This window comes from Triticum dicoccoides, chromosome 1B (assembly GCF_002162155.2).
Source record: "Triticum dicoccoides isolate Atlit2015 ecotype Zavitan chromosome 1B, WEW_v2.0, whole genome shotgun sequence".
Lineage (NCBI taxonomy): Eukaryota > Viridiplantae > Streptophyta > Magnoliopsida > Poales > Poaceae > Triticum > Triticum dicoccoides.
In genome coordinates, this window is record NC_041381.1 from 679,743,995 (window position 1) to 679,765,999 (window position 22,005).

Here is a 22,005-nt window from a genome sequence, read left to right on the forward strand (position 1 = left end):
TATCTATATAGTATAATCTCTAGGTTCAATGTTTGACTTTGCCCTAGTGCCTCTCATGGGAGAAGTCGGATCCTGGCAAAACATTACTACAATGTCTAGTTGACATGTCATATATGGAGTAAGGTGAGTAGAAATTTCGCAAAAAAAAGTAAGGTGAGTACAAGAGTAACTGAACTGTGATCAAAAGGAGTCCAAATAAGGCTAAAATTACGACTTGAAAATAAGCAATCCCTCCCTTGTACAGATATACATTTACTAAATTTATTCTCCATCTTCCAACATTTTAATATGTGTGGTCTCATGTTGTCACATTATTGGACAGAATATACAACTTTTGCATACCGATGAACATGAATCGACCAAAGAGAAGAGCGTGCATAATTACTCTCACCACCGTTTGACTGTAGCCCTTTACTAAGTATATGGCTTGCAAAACTGGATGCACTTAATGCAACGATGCTATATCAAGAACAAATGAAAATTCAATACCTTTTTTATGGGGGTGAAAATTCAATACGATGGTGGTTGTTGATTCATAAGAATAAACAAGCAATGACAAAGATTTGAGAACAACCTCTTATTGCAATTATGCATACTTTGAGAGTTTTCTAGTATATTGATAGCCATCCATTTGATTTACTTACGCTTAACTAAAATCATGCAATCTAGAATCATGTATTAGCTTTCGAGCTCTCTCTCATGATATTTAATGATATAGATAGGAACATATACACATATTTAAATTTCATCTTGGTGATACAAATTAATATGTAATGACTTGAAGTTGTGTTGCTTATATTTTTTCCTTCATGCAGGAAAAATCAATTTAAGTAGAATGTTTCAAGAAGAATTATCTGCAATAAATAAATAAGTCACTTTGGCATTTAATATTTTCTAAAAGTTTAGTGTAGGTGTATTTCCCAAGAATTTTGTTAAAATTGTATATAAAATATATTATATCATATTATTTAGCTGCATTATGTGGCTAATTTTGGTGATATAACATAAAATTATAATTACTAATATTGTATGTGAAAAAAAATTAGTTATACATCAGTAAAAATATTTAATATAAATAAGTAAAGAATTTTAGTTATGATAATTTATAGAGACAATTCACACACATTTTGGGGTTGATTGCAACATCTTTCTTCTTAAAAAAGTCGAACGTGATTTCTAATAAAAGGGGAGCCGGGGAGCGCTGCACGACAGCTACTCAGCTTTTGGTGAGTAGGAAGCGCTGGGAGAAGCGGGGAATGTCGTCCATGGTGTTGGAAGGGCGACATCGTGTTAGGTTCTTTGTAGATAGGGTTTTTTAATTGTTAAATTTTAATATATGATGAAAAAAATTTAAATTGACATTGAATAAGTTTGTTATATAAGTTTATATTTTTTTACACTATGAAAATTTTATAATACACGGTGAATTTTTCTTAATATACGATGAAGTTTGTTGTAATATGCGATGGAGTTTCCATATAATACATAAAAGAATGAGGAAAAAAATAAAAAATAAAACAAAAATAAAAAGTAAAACCGGAAACAAAACAGAGAAAAAAGAACCGTAAGTAAAAATCCCTAGAAGAAAAAGATATCCCCGCAGAAAACAGCCAAGGAAGCAACAATGATCAAACATCACTCGAGTCCCGTAAGTGGCCGGCTCAACCGGCTCCACAGTGAAGTGATGACTATTTCACACCCGCGGGCGGCAAATAGGATTGGCCACGCCGCACACCCCGCGTTGCACACCGCAGCACGACGCTACACATCACCCCGAGCGAGCTGTATATAAACCCGCTGGGCCAAGCGAACTCTATTTCTTTCCTCTCCTATGATCAACCTCTGCCTCCGTGTAACTGTTGGGGATCGTATCAGAAATTTAAATTTTTTTACGCATCACCAAGATCAATCTATGGAGTAATCTAGCAACGAGGGAAAGGGGAGTGCATCTACATATCCTTGTAGATCGCTAAGCAGAAGCGTTACAAGAACGTGGATGAAGGAGTCGTACTCGTAGCGATTCAGATCGCGGTTGATTGCGATCTAAGCGCCGAACAACGGCGCCTCCGCGTTCAACACACGTGCAGCCCGATGACGTCTCCCGTGCCTTGATTCAGCAAGGCGAGAGGGAGAGGTTGGGGAAGACTCTGTCCAGCAGCAGCACGACGGCGTGGTGGTGGTGGAGGAGCATGGCACTCCAGCAGGGCTTCGCCAAGCACCGCAAGAGACGAGAAGGGAGAGGGGTAGGGCTGCGCCAAGAGGGAGATGTTCTCATGTGTATGGCAGCCCCAAACCCCCACTATATATAGGGGGAAGGGAGGGGCTGCGCCCCCATCTAGGTTTCCACCCCTAGGGGTGGCGGCCAGCCCTAGATCCCATCTAGGGGGCGGCCAAGGGGGAGAGGGGGGGCACCACTAGGTGGGCCTTATGCCCACTGAGCCTAGGGTTTTCCTCTTTTCCCTTCTCTCTTCGCCTTGGGCCCTGGTGGGGGGGGGGTGCACCAGCCCACCTGGGGCTAGTCCCCTCCCACACTTGACCTACGCAGCCCACTGGGGCCGGTGGCCCCACCTGGTGGACCCCCGGGACCCTCCCGGTGGTCCCGGTACGTTACCGATAGCACCCGAAACGTTTTCGGTGACCAAAATAGGACTTCCCATATATAAATCTTTACCTCCGGACCATTCCGGAACTCCTCGTGATGTCCTGGATCTCATCCGGGACTCCGAACAATATTCGGTAACCACATATATCGATTTCCTATAACCCTGGCGTCATCGAACCTTAAGTGTGTAGACCCTACGGGTTCGGGAACCATGCAGACATGATCGAGACAACTCTCCGGCCAATAACCAACAGCGGGATCTGGATACCCATGTTGGCTCCCACATGTTTCACGATGATCTCATCGGATGAACCACGATGTCAAGGATTCAATCAATCCCGTATACAATTCCCTTTGTCTACTGGTATGATACTTACCTGAGATTCGATCGTCGGTATCCCGATACCTTGTTCAATCTCGTTACCGGCAAGTCTCTTTACTCGTTCCGTAACACATCATCCCGCGATCAACTCCTTGATCACATTGTGCACATTATGATGATGTCCTACCGAGTGGGCCCAGAGATACCTCTCCGTCACACGGAGTGACAAATCCCAGTCTCGATTCGTGCCAACCCAATAGACACTTTCGGAGATACCCGTAGTGCACCTTTATAGCCACCTAGTTATGTTGTGACGTTTGGTACACCCAAAGCATTCCTACGGTATCCAGGAGTTGCACAATCTCATGGTCCAAGGAAAAAATACTTGACATTTAAAAAAGTTTTAGCATACAAACTACACGATCTTGTGCTAGGCTTAGGATTGGGTCTTGTCCATCACATCAACGACATCCAATGATGTGATCCCGTTATCAACGACATCCAATGTTCATGGTCAGGAAACCGTAACCATCTATTGATCAACGAGCCAGTCAATTAGAGGCTTACTAGGGACATGGTGTTGTCTATGTATCCACACATGTATCTGAGTTTCCTATCAATACAATTCTAGCATGGATAATAAATAATTATCATAAACAAGGAAATATAATAATAACCATTTTATTATTGCCTCTAGGGCATATTTCCACCAGTAACACGGGGAGAAACGAGACAGAGTATATCTTTCCTCTTTCCCTAATTTTTAATAATAAAGCATTGATTCCTTCTTTCTCCCTAATCTTCGTACGTAATTACTTTCGTCCGTCCATCTCATCCGTCAATCCAAACCAACCTAACGTCAAAATCACTAGTTGAGGAGCGCTTCCCGCAACAATTAGTCTGGGAGCGCTTCGCGCGCGACAAGTGTCGCGCGCGGGGCACTCGTGAGACTTTTCCGGGGCGCTCCGCGCGTGACACTTGTCGCGCTGGGGTGCACTTCTGTGATTTCCGGTTTTCAGTTTTCCCTTCTATTTTTTCCTTTTTTTTCATTTTAGTCCTTGTATTTTTAGTGTTTTGTAATACACTTTTGATCTGTTTTGAGATTTGTTTCTCCCTAGTGTGGTTGAACCGTCGTCGTTGACTGTTCTTTCGTTGCCGTCGTCGCCGCCCGTCGCGCCCACCTCTGTTCGTCTCATGATTACGGCGGTCCCCGTCGCGCTCGCCTTGCTTGTCGCCTGCTTACGGCGGCCGTTCTTTACCGTGGACGGCGCTTCCCTGTTTGCACCATCGTCGTTTCCTACCGATTGCATTGTGGGTTCCCTGTTTCCTTTTTGTTTTCGTTTTTTGTACCCATTATATTTCCAGGATATGGATATTTATGGGGTAGTTACGGGTGGGAGCTTTCAATACTATCAGACTTTCAACTCATTTTGTGCAATTAGTTCTTGATAATCATTGTGTTCTTTGCAGGTATGGCTTGTCCTTTTTGTCGTATGCCGGGTGGCCCATGTTCTTCTGTTGATTCTTCTGTAGATGGGTTCAGTGTGGTTCTGGATCGGCGTTGTTCGAGTCGTGTTGTAAGAATAACATTTTTTAATTTTTGGCACACATGCTTATTTCTTTTGGTGTTGCTCATGTTGTTTTGATTTTGATTATTATCATTTTTTTGATTCGTTGTGTAGTATGTTCCGTGCAATGTTAGAGCTCATCTTGCTCGTTACATCGAGGAGTGTAGGCCTTTAGCCATAAGGAGGGGTGACAAAGATACTGATCTTGCTCTTCACTGCAGTGAGGATTATTTGTATGGTGTTTTGTTTAGTAGGATCGGGTGAGCAACAAATTCCATGGTTCTTCCTGAGAACGATTGGCCAGTGATTATGGTGTTTGTCCCGTGATATAATGACCATTAGGATTGAGCATTATGGAACGTGTATTGGCGTTGATGTTTACCGGGGTGGAGATATATTGTCTCCTTTACCTTCTGTTGGTAAGGTTTATTTTTATTGAAGTATTTAGCTTGTTTCGTTTCACAAGATTTGCTTTCGCTTGAGCCTGTGAAATTTTATTTTGTCGCTCTTGATGGTCTGAGCGACTCTGAGAAGGATCTTGTTGGCACTTGTTTTTACAGTCGCGGTGTCGATCTCAATTATCAGTAAATGTATTTCATGCCGCGACAACTGTTTGATGACAACTACATACTCTCTTGTACTTTTGTTCACATGATTAATTCCATGAATGTTAATGGTCATCATATGGTCAGATTTATTTTCCATTGCTTTTCTTAATTTCTATTTATCTTTTATTATTTCATCTTTTTATAGTTTTAAAATTTTGTTTTACTGGGCATATGTGTGTGCAACTAGTCTTCCTGCCAACTAAATATCAATGTGTGTGCAATTAGACTATATTAAAGCCAACTAAACATTAATGTATATGCAACTAGAGTACATTACAAGCCAACTAAGTATATGTATGTGCAACTAGTCTAGTCGGTGGTTCTATGTGGTACTAAGACTAGCCATAGTCATAGTAATATACACTAGTAACATACACATATCCCTAGACTATATTACTACCTTCATAGCGGGTAGTAACATAGGTATGGTGTCATGCAAAGCTTCATTTATTAGGTTATAAACTCATAGTGCATTGAGACATGTGATGTTACGGTAACTAGCTAAGTTACTCAAACTACCTCTCTTCTTATTAACTCATTGACACATAAGCATATTTGCTTAGTTGGACTTGATGTTACTGCTGAAGTTACTCGCATTGTGGCTAGTCTAAAGTTGCACGATGTAGTACCAAAGTTGCACAATACAGTACTAAAGTTAGCACAATATAACATCAAAGTTGACATCAATTATTTTTGTCGAAGTATACTCATATGGGATCTAGTTTCAAAGATCTCGTCACGAAGATCCCAAAGGTGAAAACAGATCTGAATTCCGACACGCGGTTTGAAATATATGACTTTTTAAAAATTAAAGGCCCAGAATAAATACACCTGAATCTGTTTTGCTGTCAATCAGTATGATAAGCCTGACTACATTTAATGGTCAATTACATGCACTAACAGACAAATCATACGCATGCATGTGTGTGACACAACACGGCCGTTTGTTTTCTTGAAAAGGTGCGCGTGCACTTTGAAGATTTTAGGCAACATACCTTGAGAATCTCGACGCGAGTACATGAAAAGGGTATGGGTGGGTGGAGCACCTAGGAGCTCCTAAGGTTAGGAAGATGGTAATCTTCTTTTTTTTGCGGAAGAGGAAGATAGTAATCTTCTTGTGTGCATTTTCTTTATTCTTTCAGCAGTTCTGCTACCTCAATGCAAAGAATTTAAAATTTATTCATACATTTTTGGGATTTAAATCTGTAATCTTGATACATCCGTTTGAGAGAAGTACTTTTTTGACGGAGGGAGTACTTCACATCTATACATAATCACAATCACAACAAATTTCATATTTACAGTCGTGGCTATGGAGACACGTTCTATTCACACGGGAGTTCACATGAACAAGACTACGTACGTACACACGCGTCGCAACCAAATCATGACATGCCATGCCACGCCGCGCTCTCTGGCGCCGTCAAGCCACCTGCCGCATCTCCACGGACGCCGCGGCCGGCACCACCGCGGTCACCGTGGCCGGCGCGGCGGCCTCCATCTTGGCGACGCCGTGGCCGTGGCCGTACCCGCCGCCCTCGAGGTCGTCGTCGTAGTAGGCGACGCGGTCCCTGCGCGGGCGCGGACGCAGGTGCCTCTTGGTGCACACCTGGCCGACGAGGCAGGAGATGACGATCAGCGCCGCGATGACGCCCAGCACCACGAACACCGCCGTGTACGACCCGCCCCCGCCGCCGGCGCCGGCCGACGCCGCGTCCTGCAGCGGCCGCGCGTGGATGATGATGCCCGTCCCCTCGCCAGCCGACGCCATCGCTCGCTGCGGATGCTCGCTTGCTTCGCGGTGGGATGAAGGCGACGACGATCGATGTGCGGCGCACGTACTTGTAATCTCTCGCGGCTTGGGTTGATATATATGCTTGGAGTGAGGTTGAGGGCTGGTTTTGGTCTGGTGTGCAAGGGGAGGATTGGAGCTTGCGAACTCTGCAATTTATGCTGTGTTGTTGTTCCTTGCCGGCGTCCATGGCAAAGCTAAGGATCCATCCAATCCAATCCAATCCAACGTTGGTTGCCACTCACCGTATTCCTTCCAAAGTGTCCGATCAATTGCAGTCTCGCAAGTTTACCTTGCAAGATTCTTTTTTGGGATGCTCTTAGCTGGGGTGCTGGATTGATGGATGGGTGTCATCTTCCTCCTTTTGCATGGATCGATTCTGTCTGCATGAATGGCCGATCACCGTCCATCGCCGATCCGAGGGTCAGAAACGTGCAGCTGTCGTGGCTAACGCACGTCACATTCGTTTCCTACGTGACACATCTTCTTATCTTATCTTCGAGCGCCTCTTTTCTTCCCCTCTGCCGTTGCCACCTCCGAGCCAGGGAGAGCAGAGCAGAGCATAGCATCCGAGAAGCACTCATCGCCATGGCCATGGCTTCCACCGCCCTCTCATCGGCCTTCACCCTCCTCCACGCCAAGCCCGCCGCCACCTCCCTGCCCCGGCCACACCCATTCTTCGTCCCCATGCACGGTCGCCGCCCCTCCGTCGCCGTCGCCTGCACCTCAACCGCGGCGGCCTCCCCGAAGGTGCTGGAGCTGGGGGACGCCATCGCGGGGCTGACCCTGGAGGAGGCGCGCGGGCTGGTGGACCACCTGCAGGAGCGCCTGGGCGTGTCGGCGGCCGCGTTCGCGCCCGCCGCCGCCGTGGCCGCGCCGGCCGGACCGGCGGCCGAGGCCGAGGCGCCCGCGGAGCAGACGGAGTTCGACGTGGTGATCGAGGAGGTGCCGAGCAGCGCCCGCATCGCCACCATCAAGGTGGTGCGCGCGCTGACCAACCTGGCGCTCAAGGACGCCAAGGACCTCATCGAGGGCCTCCCCAAGAAGCTCAAGGAGGCCGTCGGCAAGGACGAGGCCGAGGACGCCAAGAAGCAGCTCGAGGCCGTCGGCGCCAAGGTCACCGTCGCCTGACCTTGACCTTGCTGCTACTCCTACATTGCTACTAGGAATTCCATCATTTTACCAAAATTTTCCTTGTCGAAAAGACATTTTCTCTTGTGTAATTGTATCCGGCCAGTTGCAAGATCTTGCGTCCTTTATATACCCTGTTTCTTGCTCTGTTTTTTTTTTATCTCCACTACGATGCCTACCTGAATTCTGAATTCTGATGTTTCGTTTCAGAATTTTGATTAGATATGGTATGTGAATGCATTACGATATGTACTGGCTGTTTTAGACATGGCCTGGTCGATGTAAAATGCAAGCCACTTGAGTTCGATATACTATGTGACTGACCACCTGCGATGTTGCAGAACAATTCGTTGCGCTCAACCTGTAACCATAGTTTGAAAAACCAAGCCGGCAACTGAACTGGAGAGGCTGTCAGTTCAGGTTTTTACTAGTCACATTTGCAACAACAGATCCAAATATTTAAGGTGAATTTTCAAAAAAAATAATTATCTCACATCAAATGAATACAGATAATACTGGATGTACACCAGTAATAAATCTAAAAGTGTTACTAGCCCAGTTGGTTACTATGCCTTTAACATGCCTTGCCTCAAGATTAGGTGTTTGATTCCTTGTTGATGCAACCTTTTTTTTCCCGCTCTTTTACTAAAAGACCGATACATCTTAAAAACCAGTCAAGGCATGGGTTCCTGGTTTATTTGGTCGGCCTGTCGGTCTGATCTGGTTTTCAAAACTATGCCTGTAAACAATGCGCTGGCTGCGCCCTGACTAACCAATGCATGGAACAACAACCCAACTAGGATTTGCTGATGCACCTTCAACACAACGCTTTTTCTAAGTTCATTGATCAACCACAATATTTACAATTATCAATGAAAAAAACACAATGTTTACATGTACACAAAGGGGATCATAGGGCATACGCAGCCACAAGTGGCGGCCCACTTATAAGGAACTAGCGAATTTAGCGAGGTTTCAATATTTAGAATTATTTTTGCAGTTATATGGGAATTTATTAAATTGGTAGAAATATTAAGGGAATAATTATTTTTAGTGAATATTTATGAACTATATTTGCAAACTTTTTTCAAACAATGACAGTTACTTATTTCAAATATGAATAAAAATCTTTTTTCTAAATGAAAAATAATTTTAAAATTCAAATTTGAAATTTTCATTTCAATGCTATGAAAATAGTAAATTTTAAACAACTTTGTGAATTATTTATTTCTTTTAAAAAAGATATAGAACATATTCATAAATAATCGCGCTTATTTTAGTCATATTTCATAAACATCTCGCAAAGACTTCACAATTTTTTAATAATTTCAATTATATTTAAATTAAATTAAGTTATTCTAGTGCATTAAAATGTTTTTAAATTTTTGAACATCTTGGAATCTGTTGATTTTCTTTTGTTTCCTTCAAATCTGTAACATTTGGAATTTTAAGAAGTGATTGAAGTATTATTTGACAAGACTAGGTTTTGGTAAGCGCATTTGAAAATTATTAAATCGGTACTAAAATTAAGTGAAATGTATTTCAAACTGAATTAAAATATGCATTTCAATAAAATATTCAGACCGAATACAGAGCAATGCATGGAAAAATACATTGATGTATAAGGAGTTTGAATCTCAACGCAGCGTTGAAGGCTCTAATGTGCTTGCAAGAATTGAATTTTCGACTCATCAACACTTAATCTACAGTAGGTCTGAATTCATCCCAAAGACAGACATCATCTTTTAGATTTGCCAAGCAAAATTAATTTAGCGTTGGCTTGAGACGAACTCAAGTGAAATTTCAGTGAAACGACTAAGTGAAATTTCAGTACAAAATAAATTAGTCGCCGTACAAATTCAGTTGAAATTTTAGTGAAGCTGGCACGCTTTGTTCTAGCAAACGAATCCAACTCACTCACACACCGATATGGATATCTATCTATACACGGGACACACGGCACAACAGCATCCGTCGCAAACTCGCAATCACAGTAGTCGCCGTGGAGCGACGGCACCGTTGGCCAGAACTCCTCGAGGCCCCAGAAGTTGTCGCCCGCCACCGCCGCCGCCTGCAAGAACTCCGGCGGCACGCCGCCGTCCATTCCACCGGCACACGCGGCACCACCTCCTCCTTGCACGGCGTAGCCAAGCTGGTGATCACCCCAGCCGCCTGGCTGCGTCGCCGCCGCGACGACGTCGTAGTGCGGCATGGCGCCCGGCCGGCCCACGGAGTTGCTGCTGCTGCTCTGGGACTCGGTCACCGCCGCCGAGCTCAGAAGCTGGCACCCGGCGCTGTCGCTGCGGTGGCGCCGGCGCTGCGCTTCTTCTGTATCTTGGTCCTCCAGAAGTTCTTGATCTCGTTGTCGGTCCGGCCGGGGAGGTGCCTGGCGATCTTGGACCACCGGTTGCCCCACCTGGCCTGCAGCTCCACGATGAGCAGGTGCTCCTCCGGCGTGATGTTGCCGCGCCGCACGTCGGGGCGCAGGTAGTTCAGCCACCGCAGCCGGCAGCTCTTCCCCGTCCGGTTCAGCCCTGCGTACATGACATAATTTGCTCTCACACATACGTACTACGTCTACGTGCACCGCCATGCACGGCTGGGCTATACTGATGATCGATATGGCACGTACCGGCGGCGCGGGCGAGGCTGTTCCACGCGCCCTCGCCGTTGGCGGCGACGTAGTCGGCGAGGACGAGGTCCTCCTCCATGGTCCAGGGCCCCTTCCTCACCGCCGGCTCCCCGCCGCCGCCGCCGCCCGCCGCGCACTGCATGGTCCTCCTCCTCCCCTCCGGACCGGCGGCGTAACGCGGTCGCCAGCGTAAACACGGCGGCGTTTCGCATATATAGCCGGGGCAGGGGCGGGCGGCGACGTGAGGGGGGCACTTTCGGCACGCCTAACTCGGAAAGGCGCCGGCGGGAGCTCCCGAAGCGGCCATGGCGACGACGTGTCACGCGCTGATTAACGTGCGCCGCTTTCCTTCGCAACTGATAATGCCCGCTTCTTCTTCTCTTTGCCCTCTATGGTTTGGTCTCGGCGCGCACGTGCGTATTAACTCCCGCAGCCGCACATGCACGCGCGCTTGTTGCACGAGGAGAGGCGCCAGCTGTGGTGCACTTTGGTTTTCAATGCCAAGGAAATAATGTAGAGCACCCAAGTCCTTGATGGCAAACTCGTCACGCAGCCGAAGAGTAATCTGCTGAAGAAGAGCTGTGAAGGAGGCCGTCAGGATGATGTCATCGATGTAAAGGAGCAAATATGCAGTCGTGTCACCATGGCGATAGACAAACAGTGAGGCGTCCGAGCGAGTGACGCTGAAACCTAGTGTCTGAAGAAACCCGACGATCCGCTGGTACCAGGCGCGGGGTGCTTGCTTGAGCCCGTAGAGAGATCAGGACAGCAGACACACATGACCAGGAAGTGAGGCGTCGACGAACCCTGTGGGCTGCTCACAATACACCTGCTCCTCAAGATGGCCGTGGAGAAAGGCATTGGAGACATCCATCTGATGAACAGGCCAATCTCGAGACACCGCGAGCTGGAGGACGGTGCGGATCGTGCCCGGTTTTACAACCGGGGCAAACGTCTTAGTGAAGTCCACTCCAGCACGCTGGCGGAAACCATGAACCACCCAGCGAGCCTTGTAGCGCTCAAGAGTACCATCTGAGCGGGTCTTATGGTGAAAGACCCACTTGCCGGTGATGACGTTGGTGCGAGGAGGCCGGGGAACCAGTGTCCAGGTACGGTTCCGCTGAAGGGCATCGAACTCTTCCTGCATCGCCGCAAGCCAGTGAGGATCACAGAGGGCTGCGCGAGCGGACGCAGGAAGAGGAGACGGCTCTGCAGTGGAGGCGGCGAGGACATACTCATCGCTCGAGTACCGGAGGCTCGGACGATGAACACCAGTACGAGCCCGTGTAACAGGGCCAGTCGGCGCCATCGGAGCCACCGGCGAGGCAGCCGGCGAGGAGTCCGGCGTCAGTGCCGGCAAGGTGGCCAACGTCGGAGCTAGCGAGGCGGCCGGCGTCGGGGCCGGCGAGGAGGGGGGCGTCGAAGCCGGCGAGGGGGCCGGCGTTAGCGGCGAGGCCGGCGAGGCGACCGGCGTCGAGGCAGCCGAAAAGGCGGCCGAGCCAGCAACGCCCGATCCCGCGGCGCCTGAGTCGGGGGCGGCGGGTGAGGGGGGGGCGCCAGCCGCGCTGTCAGGGTCGGCCGAGGAGGCCGACGATGCAGGCGCCGGCGTGGGGGCGCAAGGACCGCCAAAGCCTAGAGGCAGTCCACGGGCCAAACGGGGCGTCCACCTGACGGAGTCGCTGAAGGGCCGCCGGTGGCCGGCGGTGACGAGGCGACAAGGGGTACCTGCTGCTGAAACGGAAACACCATCTCATCAAAGTAAACGTGTCGGGAGGTGAAAACACGATGGGAGACGGGATCATAGCAGCGGTAGCCCTTAGTGTTTAGTTGGGTAGCCGAGAAAGATGCAGGCGACGGAGCGGGGTGCAAGCTTATGAGGCACAGTAGCGGTGATGCTAGGGTAGCGAAGGCAGCCGAAGATGTGAAGCTCATCATAAGAGGGTGGCACACCGAAGAGAAGGTGATGAGGTGCAAAGTTCCCGCGAGTACGACAGGGACAGATGTTAATGAGGAGTGAAGCGGTGGCGAGAGCGTCAGGCCAAAAGCGCGGAGGCACATTGGCATGAAAGAGCAAAGTCCGAACGCGGTCATTGAGAGTGCGAAGAATATGCTCAGTGCGACCGTTCTGCTGCGAGGTGTATGGGCAAGTGAGACAAAAAGTCATGCCATGTGTGGTGAGGAGAGTACGAACAACTAGGTTGTCGAACTCCTTCCCGCCATCTCTCTGCAACGCGAGAATGGGACGACCAAACTGCGTGAGCACATAGGAGTAGAAGGTGGCGAGAGTAGATATGACATCCGACTTGCGGCGCAACGGGAAGGTCCACACATAATGCGAGAAATCATCAAGTATAATAAGATAATAGAGAAAGCTCGTATTACTAGCAACAAGAGAGGTCCAAACATCACTATGAATTAACTCAAACGGGTACGATGCGACATGAGAAGAAGCCCTAAATGGGAGACCAGCATGTTTGCCGAGGCGACATGCATGACGCGAGTGATCCTCGCTCCTTATTACATGTGAAAGAAAAACTCCGAAGTATATGGCGAAGGGTGGCAGGATTAGGATGACCCAAGCGAGCGTGCCAAAGATCCACTCCGGTGGCGAGAGCGACAGGGGCGGCGGAGGTGGTGGAGGTGGCGGAGTGAACCGGATAGAGCTCGTCGGGGCTGTCACATCGGTGGAGCACCATCCGCGTGCGAGCGTCCTTAACAGAAAAACCACATTCGTCAAATTCAACGGTAAGAAGATTTTCACGTGTAAGAGAACGAACAGAAACAAGATTTTAATAAGCTCAGGAGAAACTAAGACATTAGACATGGATATTGGAGTGGAGTTAGACGGAAAATATGCATGACCTATGTGGTTGATAGGAAGAGAAGAGCCGTCACCGACGGTGATGCGGTTGGAAGTATGGACATGATAGGAGGTGTGGAGGTTACCGGGATAAGCCGCCATGTGAGTGGTGTCTCCGGGGTCCATGTACCAGTCGCCGCCGCCGGTGTAGCTGGATGGGGAGGGGCCGGTGTGAAGAGCCGCCAGAAGGGCCGGGTCCCATGGCGCCGACGGGAGAGGCTGCGGTGGGGCCGTCAGGGGCAGCAGCGGCAGCCCACCTGGCTGTGGTTGCTGGCTGTAGTTCACCGCGTAGGGCGCCGCATAGGGCTGCAGCGCGACGTAGAACGCCTGGTGCGATGGTGGTCGGGCGCCGAGAATACCTGGGGCAGGGGCCCGGGGAACCAGCATGGAGTAGGCATGCACAAGCCGGTCCATGGGTTTTGGACGGCGTACCACGGGGCCGGCTGATAAGCCTGCTGCTACAGCGGGCGGGGTGCTCCTCCCTGAGCGCCTGCGCCCCCCTGCTTGTGGCCGCCGCGACGGCCACCGGGACGACCACCCCCATTGGCCGCCGGCTGGGGTGGCGGGAAGGGAGCGGACGGGGCGGGCAGGAAGCCGGGCGCCGCCGGCTGGGGCGGCGTCGCGCGCGGCGGTGGGGGTGCTTGACCCCCGCGGGTACCGGCGACGAGGGCGGTGTGGGTCGTGCGAGTCCACGCCATCCGCATCCGGTGCTCCTCCAACTTGAGGTACACGACCACCTTAACGAAGGTAGGCTGCGGGATGAGGGTGAGGTTGGAGGCAGTGTTCCCAAAATCCTCGTGGAGGCCGGCAGTGAGGGTGCTGATGAGGAGCTCGTCGCCGATCGTCTCCCCGAGATCACGGAGCTCATCGACAAGCTTCTTAAGGCGCATGCAAAAATCATCGATGGACGAGTCAAGCTGCTGGCACCCATAAAACTCGCCGTGGAGAAGGACCTTGCGCTGCGGCCGGTTGTCGGTGAAGAGGCCGTTGAGCTTGGTCCAGACCGCGTAGGCGTCATCGTCGTCGTCCACGATGGTGTGGAAGAGGTCGCTGGAGATGTTGAGGTAGAACCAGCGGATGATGGTGGTGTCGAGGATCATCCACTCCTCGTCGTTGATCATGAGCGCCGAGTCCACGGTGCCGTCCACGTGGCCGTGCAGGAGGTACTCACGGAACACAAGCAAAAAATATCGCTTCCAAGCGAAGTAGGACGCGGTGTTTTGATCAAGCTTCACCGGGACACGCTCATGGATGTTGAGGTCACGGACAAGGGTGACATCGGGACCGGCGAACGGGTTGGAGACAGTAGAGAGGAGGAGCTCATCTCTAGGGTTAGGGTTCGGGCGCGGGACGGGGCTCCGGTTTGGATGTGTGGCGGCGCGGGTGGGAGGCGGGCTTGGGTGGTGCGGGGTGCGGCGGGGGTGGAGGGTTAGGGTTCGGGAGAGAGGGATGGGTAGAAGCTGGTGGCGATCGGCGGCGGCAGTCTCGGGGAGAGGCGGCAGCGGCGGAAGGCGGGGTGGTGGGATGGTGCGGCGGCTACCAGCGGCCGCGGCGGCTGATGGTGGCGGCGGGGAGTAGCGGCGGCGGCGGCGGCGCGGAGGGGCATGGCGGCGGCAGCTGCTTAGGGTTTTAGGATCGTGCTGCGATAGATACCATGTAGAAGGACAAGATGTGGGCTGTGCAATCGTGATGCATTGATCGGTGCACCAGGCACGTATATATAAGTACAGAGGTGGGCCACAACCTCAACTATACAGAGGAAACAGGAGGTGGGCCCTACACACAAATATACACGTACACAATATACTCAACACAAGGAAGTGTTATTTGCTGACTATTGGTTTGGTGACTTCGACATCTTCTGCCATGTTATTTGTTCGGCTTGGCCTGACTTCTCCTACCATCTGGACTGGTGGTGATGGATTACAAGCTGGTTCTGCGTGGGGTGATGCTCCAACCAATGTTGCTTCAACAATTTATAGATCTTGTCTCAAGGGACGAGTGATTGTCGCGGTCTTCAAAGCTTGGTCTGACGAGAGTGTTTGCAGGTGTCATTGTCTCTACTGTTGGTTCAATGTAATTTTCAATTTCTAATAGGCACTACTAGGGAAAACCTTATACACAGAATCTTAGCAGCAGCGCGACACAAAAAGAAGCGCTACTGCTAATTAGCAGTAGCGCGGGTTTTTAACCCTCGCTACTACTAAGTTGATAGTAGTAGCGCGGGTTTTTAACCCTCGCTACTACTAAGCGGTCTCTACCATGCCCCCCGACACATGCCATAGTAGTAGCGAGGGGTATAAACCCGCGCTACTACTAAGTTTATAGTAGTAGCGCGGTTTTATACCCCTCGCTACTACTAAGTACGAGGTAGGTGAAGTCGCCATATCCTGGGCCGAATGCCCATCTCCTCCCCCAAATTCCTCCTCTCTTCCACCACTCTCTCCTCTCACTTTCCATACGCTCTCACATGGACTTCTTGCCCATGCGCCCATCCTCCTCCATGGCACCGAAAGAGGCCGCCGCCTCGCGCCACTGGCGTCTAGGAGCTCGCCGATCTTCCACCGATGTCTAGGAGGCCGCCGCCCTGCGCCACCACACCGGAGCACGTCACCATCGGTTACTAGCTCCGCTGCTCCCTACATCACCTTCCTCTCTCCCTCGGTTTTCCTTTTCTCTCTCTCCCTCTAGTTTGCCTCACCCACCCATGTCCATGCCCGTGCAGGTCGTCGCCATGGACGGCCTGGAGCTATCTGGCATGGTCGGGAAGAGGAGCCCCACGCCGTGGCCTGGCTGTGCCATCGAAATGGGCCCTCTTCAACAGCCACTGCTGGATCTGGTCTTCCGCTGTCCGTTCATGCCTCCGGCGACGCCAATCATCGCTAGATTGAACAACTGCTGCCATTGACAACACGCACGGGATCGAGATTTTTTTATTTTTGAAAGTAATAGCAGTAGCACGGGGTATAAGACCCGCTACAGCTAATTAGTAGTAGCGCTGTTTGCAACGCATGCTACAGCTAACCATGTATAGCAGTAGCGTGTGTCAACACGCGCTACTTCTACAAGTTAGCTGTGGCGCCGTATCAGTAGCGCGGGCACCCACGCTACTGATACACCCAAAACCCGCGCTGCTGCTAGGCTTTTCCCTAGCAGTGAGGAGGTGTACAATTGGAGGAATAAGAAGACTAGTATGCTTTTCAATTTTTACTGGTCCTTCTACGTCTACTTGTCTATCCGTTGCCCCACCTCTTGTTTTTCTTGATATCAATTAGATCTAAGATGCTGTTTGTGTGTCCTTTTAAAAAAGCTGGGTGGTTCATGCTACTTGTGAGCTGCGTTGGGATCCTTGCTGTAGGGTGTTGCAATATGTCCATGGTTCACTTATGGTGGGTTGCGAGAGTGACAGAAAATTAAACTCGAGTAAGTGGGGTATGGCGTATGGGAGTAAAGAGGACTTGATACTTAATGCTATGGTTGGGTTTCACGACCTGATCTTTAGTAGTTGCGGATGCTTGCTAGGGGTACAATCATAAGTGCATATGATCCAAGTAGAGAAAGTATGTTAGCTCGTGCCTCTCCCTCATATAAAACTACAAGAAAGATTATCGGTACTTGTTATCAATTGCCTAGGGACAAATGACTTTCTTGCTGACAAAAGCTATCCACTTTTATTACCTTGCAATTTATTCGTAGTTTTATTCTCGCAAAGTAATCGTAGTTTTATTCTTGCAAAATAGTTTCATACTTGTTCTATGTAAAGCAAACATCAAGTGTGCGTAGAGTTGTATCAGTGGTCGATAGAACTTGAGGGAATATTTGTTCTACCTTTAGTTCCTCGTTGGGTTCGACACTCTTATTTATCAAAGAAGGCTACAAACGATCCCCTATACTTGTGGGTTATCAAGACCTTTTTTCTGGCACCGTTGCCAGGGAGCAATAGAGTGGGGTGAATATTCTCGTGTGTGCTTGTTTGCTTTATCACTAAGTACTTTTTATTTTGTGCTCTTGTTTTCTATCTTTAGTTATGGGTAGGAAACGCGAAATACCAAAAAAATTAGTTGTACCTACTAAGCCAATGGTTGAAGAAGCACCCAAAATCTATCATACTACTGAAGCTTTCTATTTGGATCATCTTCGATCCATTTATGCTCGTGCTGAAAACCCAACTAACTTAGTTGAAGGAAAATCATTAAATGAGCATCTTATTTTTTGTGACACTGCTTATCTCAAAAAGGGAAACTTTTGTGGCATCATATTAATAGTTTGTATTGCTATGCTTTGAATTTATGTGAAATACATGATTTTACTTGTTGTTCCAAAGACCCTAAGAAATACCTTTTCTTCCAATGTGAGTTTAAGGATAATGGAATCTTATCTTCTTATGCGAATGGTGTTTATAATTACTTTGATATTGAACAAATTGAAGAATTTGTTGCTTTTAAGGGTGCCTATGAAGTTGTTTCTTTGATTGAAAAGTATGATGCTACTCTTTACAAATCTAAATTTTTTCCATACTTAAATATTGCTATGAAAATTATTCTTCTAATGCTTATATTAAACCATATATTAAGGACTTCTCCGCTCTCCAAGAAGAGACTAACATTTTGCAGGAGTCTATGGAAGAAGAAATTGATGAAACTGTGAGCTCATTGGATGAAAGAGATGATGAGGAGAGCGAAGAACAAAAGGAGGAAGAGCGGATTAGCTATCCGTGCCCACCTTCTAATGAGAGTAAATCTTCAACTCATACATTGTTTAATGCCTCTTCGTGCTTACCGAATGATGAATGCTATGATAATTGCTATGATCCCATTGATTCTTTTGAAATATCCCTTTTTGATGAACTTGATGCTTGCTATGCTTGTGGCCAAGATGCCAATATGAATTATGCTTATGGAGATGAACTTGCTGTAGTTCCTTATGTTAAGAATGACATTGTTGCTATTGCACTCACACATGATAGTCCTATTATCTTTTTGAATTCTCCAAACTACACTATATCGGAGAAGTTTGCACTTATTAAGGATTACATTGATGGGTTGCCTTTTACCATTGCACATGATGATTTTGATGAATATAATATGCATGTGCTTTCTGGTCCTACTTGCAATTATTATGAGAGAGGAACTAAATCTCCATCTCTCTATGTTTCCAACACGATAAATTTGCAAGAAACTGATTATGCTATGTATTGACCTTTACTTGATGTGCAGGAATTGTTCTTGTATGACATGTCGATGCATAGGAAGAGAGTTAGACTTTGTCATTGCATGATATATGTTTCTTTTTGCTCATGACTAAATTCCAAATCATTGTTAATTAAAATTGGCTTTCATATACCTTGGGATCCGGGTGGATTCATTATTTGAGCACTTTATGCCTAGCTTAATGGCTTTAAAGAAAGCACTGCCAGGGAGACAACCCGGAAGTTTTAGAGAGTCATTTATTTCTGTTGTGTGCTTTTATAAAGTTTAGAAACAAAAAATATAGAGGGAAACTTAAAAACATTTTCACAAAAGAGAAGCGATTGGAAGGTATGCATGGGAGAAGTGAGGGTCGACCTTGAGCACTTGTGTTCATGCTCATGGAAACAATGTAGAATTTTTCATGAAGATTCTCACAAAAATAATTATCCCCTTGTACAACTCCATTGTATTATAAAAATAATGTGCCAAGATTTGCCTTTAGGATGAGTAGATTGCTTATTGGTATGTGCGGTGCAAAAACAGAAACTTTGGCTGTAGTGCACGATTTTTCATTTTTAGTAGAACTTCGGAAGTTTCTGAAACTTCTTGCACAGTCTTGCTATACAAATTTTTTATGTTGTCCTAAATTTTCAGAATTTTTGGAGTACCCGAAGTATGGTGAATGTTCAGATTACTATAGATTGTCCTATTTAAGACAAATTCTGTTTTTGATGCATTGTTTTGCTTGTTTTGATGAAACTATTGATTCTATCAGTGGAATAAGCCATGAAAAAGTTATATTACAATAGCTAAAATGCAAAAACAAAATATTAATTGGTTTGCAACAGTACTTAGAGTAGTGATTTTCTTTATTATACTAACGGATCTTACCAAGCTTTCTATTGAGTTTTGTGTGGATGAAGTGATCAAAGATCGAGGAGGTCTCGATATGAGGAGAAGGAGGAGAGGCAAGAGCTCAAGCTTGGGGATGCCCAAGGCACCCCAAGTAAATATTCAAGGAGACTCAAGCGTCTAAGCTTGGGGATGCCCCGAAAGGCATCCCATCTTTCTTCAATAAGTATTGGTATGTTTTCGTCTTTGTTTCGTTCACGTGATATGCGTAAATCTTGGAGCGTCTTTTGCGCTTAGTTTTTACTTTGCTTTTATGCACCATGCTGGTATGAGATATTCCATGGTCTATTTATAGATTGCTCATTGTACTTCACTTATATCTTTTGAGCATGGCTTTATAGAATGCTTCATGTGCTTCACTTATATCATTTGAAGTTTGGATTGCCTATTTCTCTTCACATAGAAAACCGTTGTTTGCTGAATGCTCTTTTGCTTCACTTTTATTTGTTAGAACATGATATTATTAAACCCTCATGCTTCACTTATATCTATTTAGAGAGTCAAAAGGAATTGGTCAATTGTATGGTTAGTCATAAAATCCTACAGAAAACTTGTGGATCACTGAATATGATATGTTTGATTCCTTGCAATAGTTTTGCGATATAGAGGTGGAATATGTGGGAAGTACTAGTAAACGGTTGTGGTTAGTAAGAATATTGGCGTTAAGGTTTGTAATTCCAGAAGCATGCGCGTATAGTCTCTCGTTATGCTATGAAGTTGGAGCATGATTTATTATTGATCGTCTTCCTTATGAGTGGCGGTCGGGGACGAGCGATGGTCTTTTCCTACCAATCTATCCCCCTAGGGGCATGCGTAGTAGTACTTTGCTTTGAGGGCTAATAAACTTTTGCAGTAAGTATATGAGTTCTTTATAACTAATATGAGTCCATGGATTATACACACTCTTACCTTTCCGCAATTTGCTAGCCTCTACGGTACTGTGCATTGCCCTTTCTCACCTCGAGAGTCGGTGAAAACTTCGCAGGTGCATCCAAACCCCGTGATATGATATGCTCTATCACACATAAACCTTATTATATCTTTCTCAAAACATCCAACATACCTAACTATTATGGCTTTCCATGGCCATTCCGAGATATATTACCATGCAACTTCCACCGCTTCCTTTTGATGACTTGAGCATTCATTGTCATATTGCTTTGCATGATCGTATAACTGACATAGTAGTTGTGGCTCAGCCACCATTTATCATTTTTGATACATGTTATGCTAGATCATTGCACATACTGGTACACTGCCAGAGGCATTCATATAGAGTCATTCTTTGTTATAGGTATCGAGTTGTAATTTTTATTTCTTTTGAGTTATAAGTAAATAGAAGTGTGATGATCATCATTATTCATTTTTAGAGCATTGCCCGAGTGAGGAAAGGATGATGGAGACTATTATCCCCCCACAAGTCGGGATGAGACTCCGGACAATGCGAGAGAAAAATTAAAAAAGAAAAAAAGAAAGAAAAGAAAGAAAGAAAAAACAAAAGGAAAAGAGAAAATAAGAAGAGAGAAGGAGCATGCTAGTTCCACACTTGTGCTTCAAAGTAGCACCATATTTTTCATATGGAGAGTCTCCTATGTTGTCCCTTTCATATACTAGTGGGATTTTTTCATTATAGGATTAGATGCACACCCACTTAGTTTTCATACTGAGCTTTCATACACTTCTAGCTTTCAGTGCATCTGTTGCATGGCAATCCCTACTCCTCATGTTGATATCAATTGATGGGCATCTCCATAGCCCGTTGGTTAGCCGCGTCGATATGAGACTTTCTTACTTTTTTGTCTTCTCTATATTTACCCCTATCATCATACTCTATTCCACCCGCAGTGCTATATCCATGGCTTGCGCTCATGTATTGCGTGAGGGTTGAAAAAGCTGAAGCGCATTAAAAAGTATGAACCAATTACTCGACTTGTCATCAGGGGTGTGCATGATAAATACTTTGTGTAAAGAAGACAGAGCATGACAAGACTATATGATTTTGTAGGGATAGCTTTCTTTAGCATTGATATTTTGAAAGACATGATTGTTTGTTGGGATGCCTGAGTATTGATGTCTTTATGTCAAATTATAGACTGTTTCTTTGAATCACTTATGTCTTAATATTCATGCCATGATTAGATATATGATCAAGCTTATGCTAGGTAGCATTCCACATCAAAAATTATCTTTTTTTATCATTTACCTACTCGAGGATGAGCAAGAATTACGCTTGGGGATGCTGATACGTCTCCATCGTATCTATAATGTTTTATTGTTTCATGCCAATGTTATACAACTTTCACATATTTTTTGCAAATTTTTATATGATTTGTTGGACTAACCTATTGATCCAGTGCCCAGTGTCAGTTCCTGTTTTTTTGCATGTTTT

The 22,005-nt window shown here is 46.8% G+C and overlaps 2 protein-coding genes across 2 annotated transcripts; one reads left to right on the forward strand and one right to left on the reverse strand.

The window, feature by feature from the left end:
• Window positions 1–7,398: 7,398 nt before the first annotated feature.
• On the forward strand, window positions 7,399–8,189 carry LOC119349621 (50S ribosomal protein L12, chloroplastic-like). Its single transcript, XM_037617680.1, has one exon. The coding sequence runs from the start codon at window positions 7,481–7,483 to the stop codon at window positions 8,021–8,023; it is 543 nt and encodes a 180-aa protein (XP_037473577.1). The 5' UTR covers window positions 7,399–7,480; the 3' UTR covers window positions 8,024–8,189.
• A 2,108-nt stretch (window positions 8,190–10,297) lies between these two features.
• Window positions 10,298–10,797, reverse strand: LOC119350908 (transcription factor MYB24-like). The gene is made up of 2 exons (XM_037618519.1): window positions 10,656–10,797; window positions 10,298–10,557 (listed from the first exon to the last, which is right to left on the reverse strand). Exons 1-2 carry the CDS (start codon window positions 10,795–10,797, stop codon window positions 10,298–10,300), a joined length of 402 nt encoding a protein of 133 aa, XP_037474416.1.
• Window positions 10,798–22,005: the final 11,208 nt, after the last annotated feature.

Excerpts from the sequence above, each read along its gene's own strand:
- LOC119349621 (XM_037617680.1), top strand. The coding sequence starts at position 7,481 with ATGGCCATGGCTTCCACCGCCCTCTCATCGGCCTTCACCCTCCTCCAC.
- LOC119350908 (XM_037618519.1), bottom strand. The coding sequence starts at position 10,797 with ATGCAGTGCGCGGCGGGCGGCGGCGGCGGCGGGGAGCCGGCGGTGAGG. Across the intron at positions 10,558-10,655 it reads CAGCCTCGCCCGCGCCGCCG|GGCTGAACCGGACGGGGAAG; the intron begins GTACGTGCCATA and ends TCATGTACGCAG.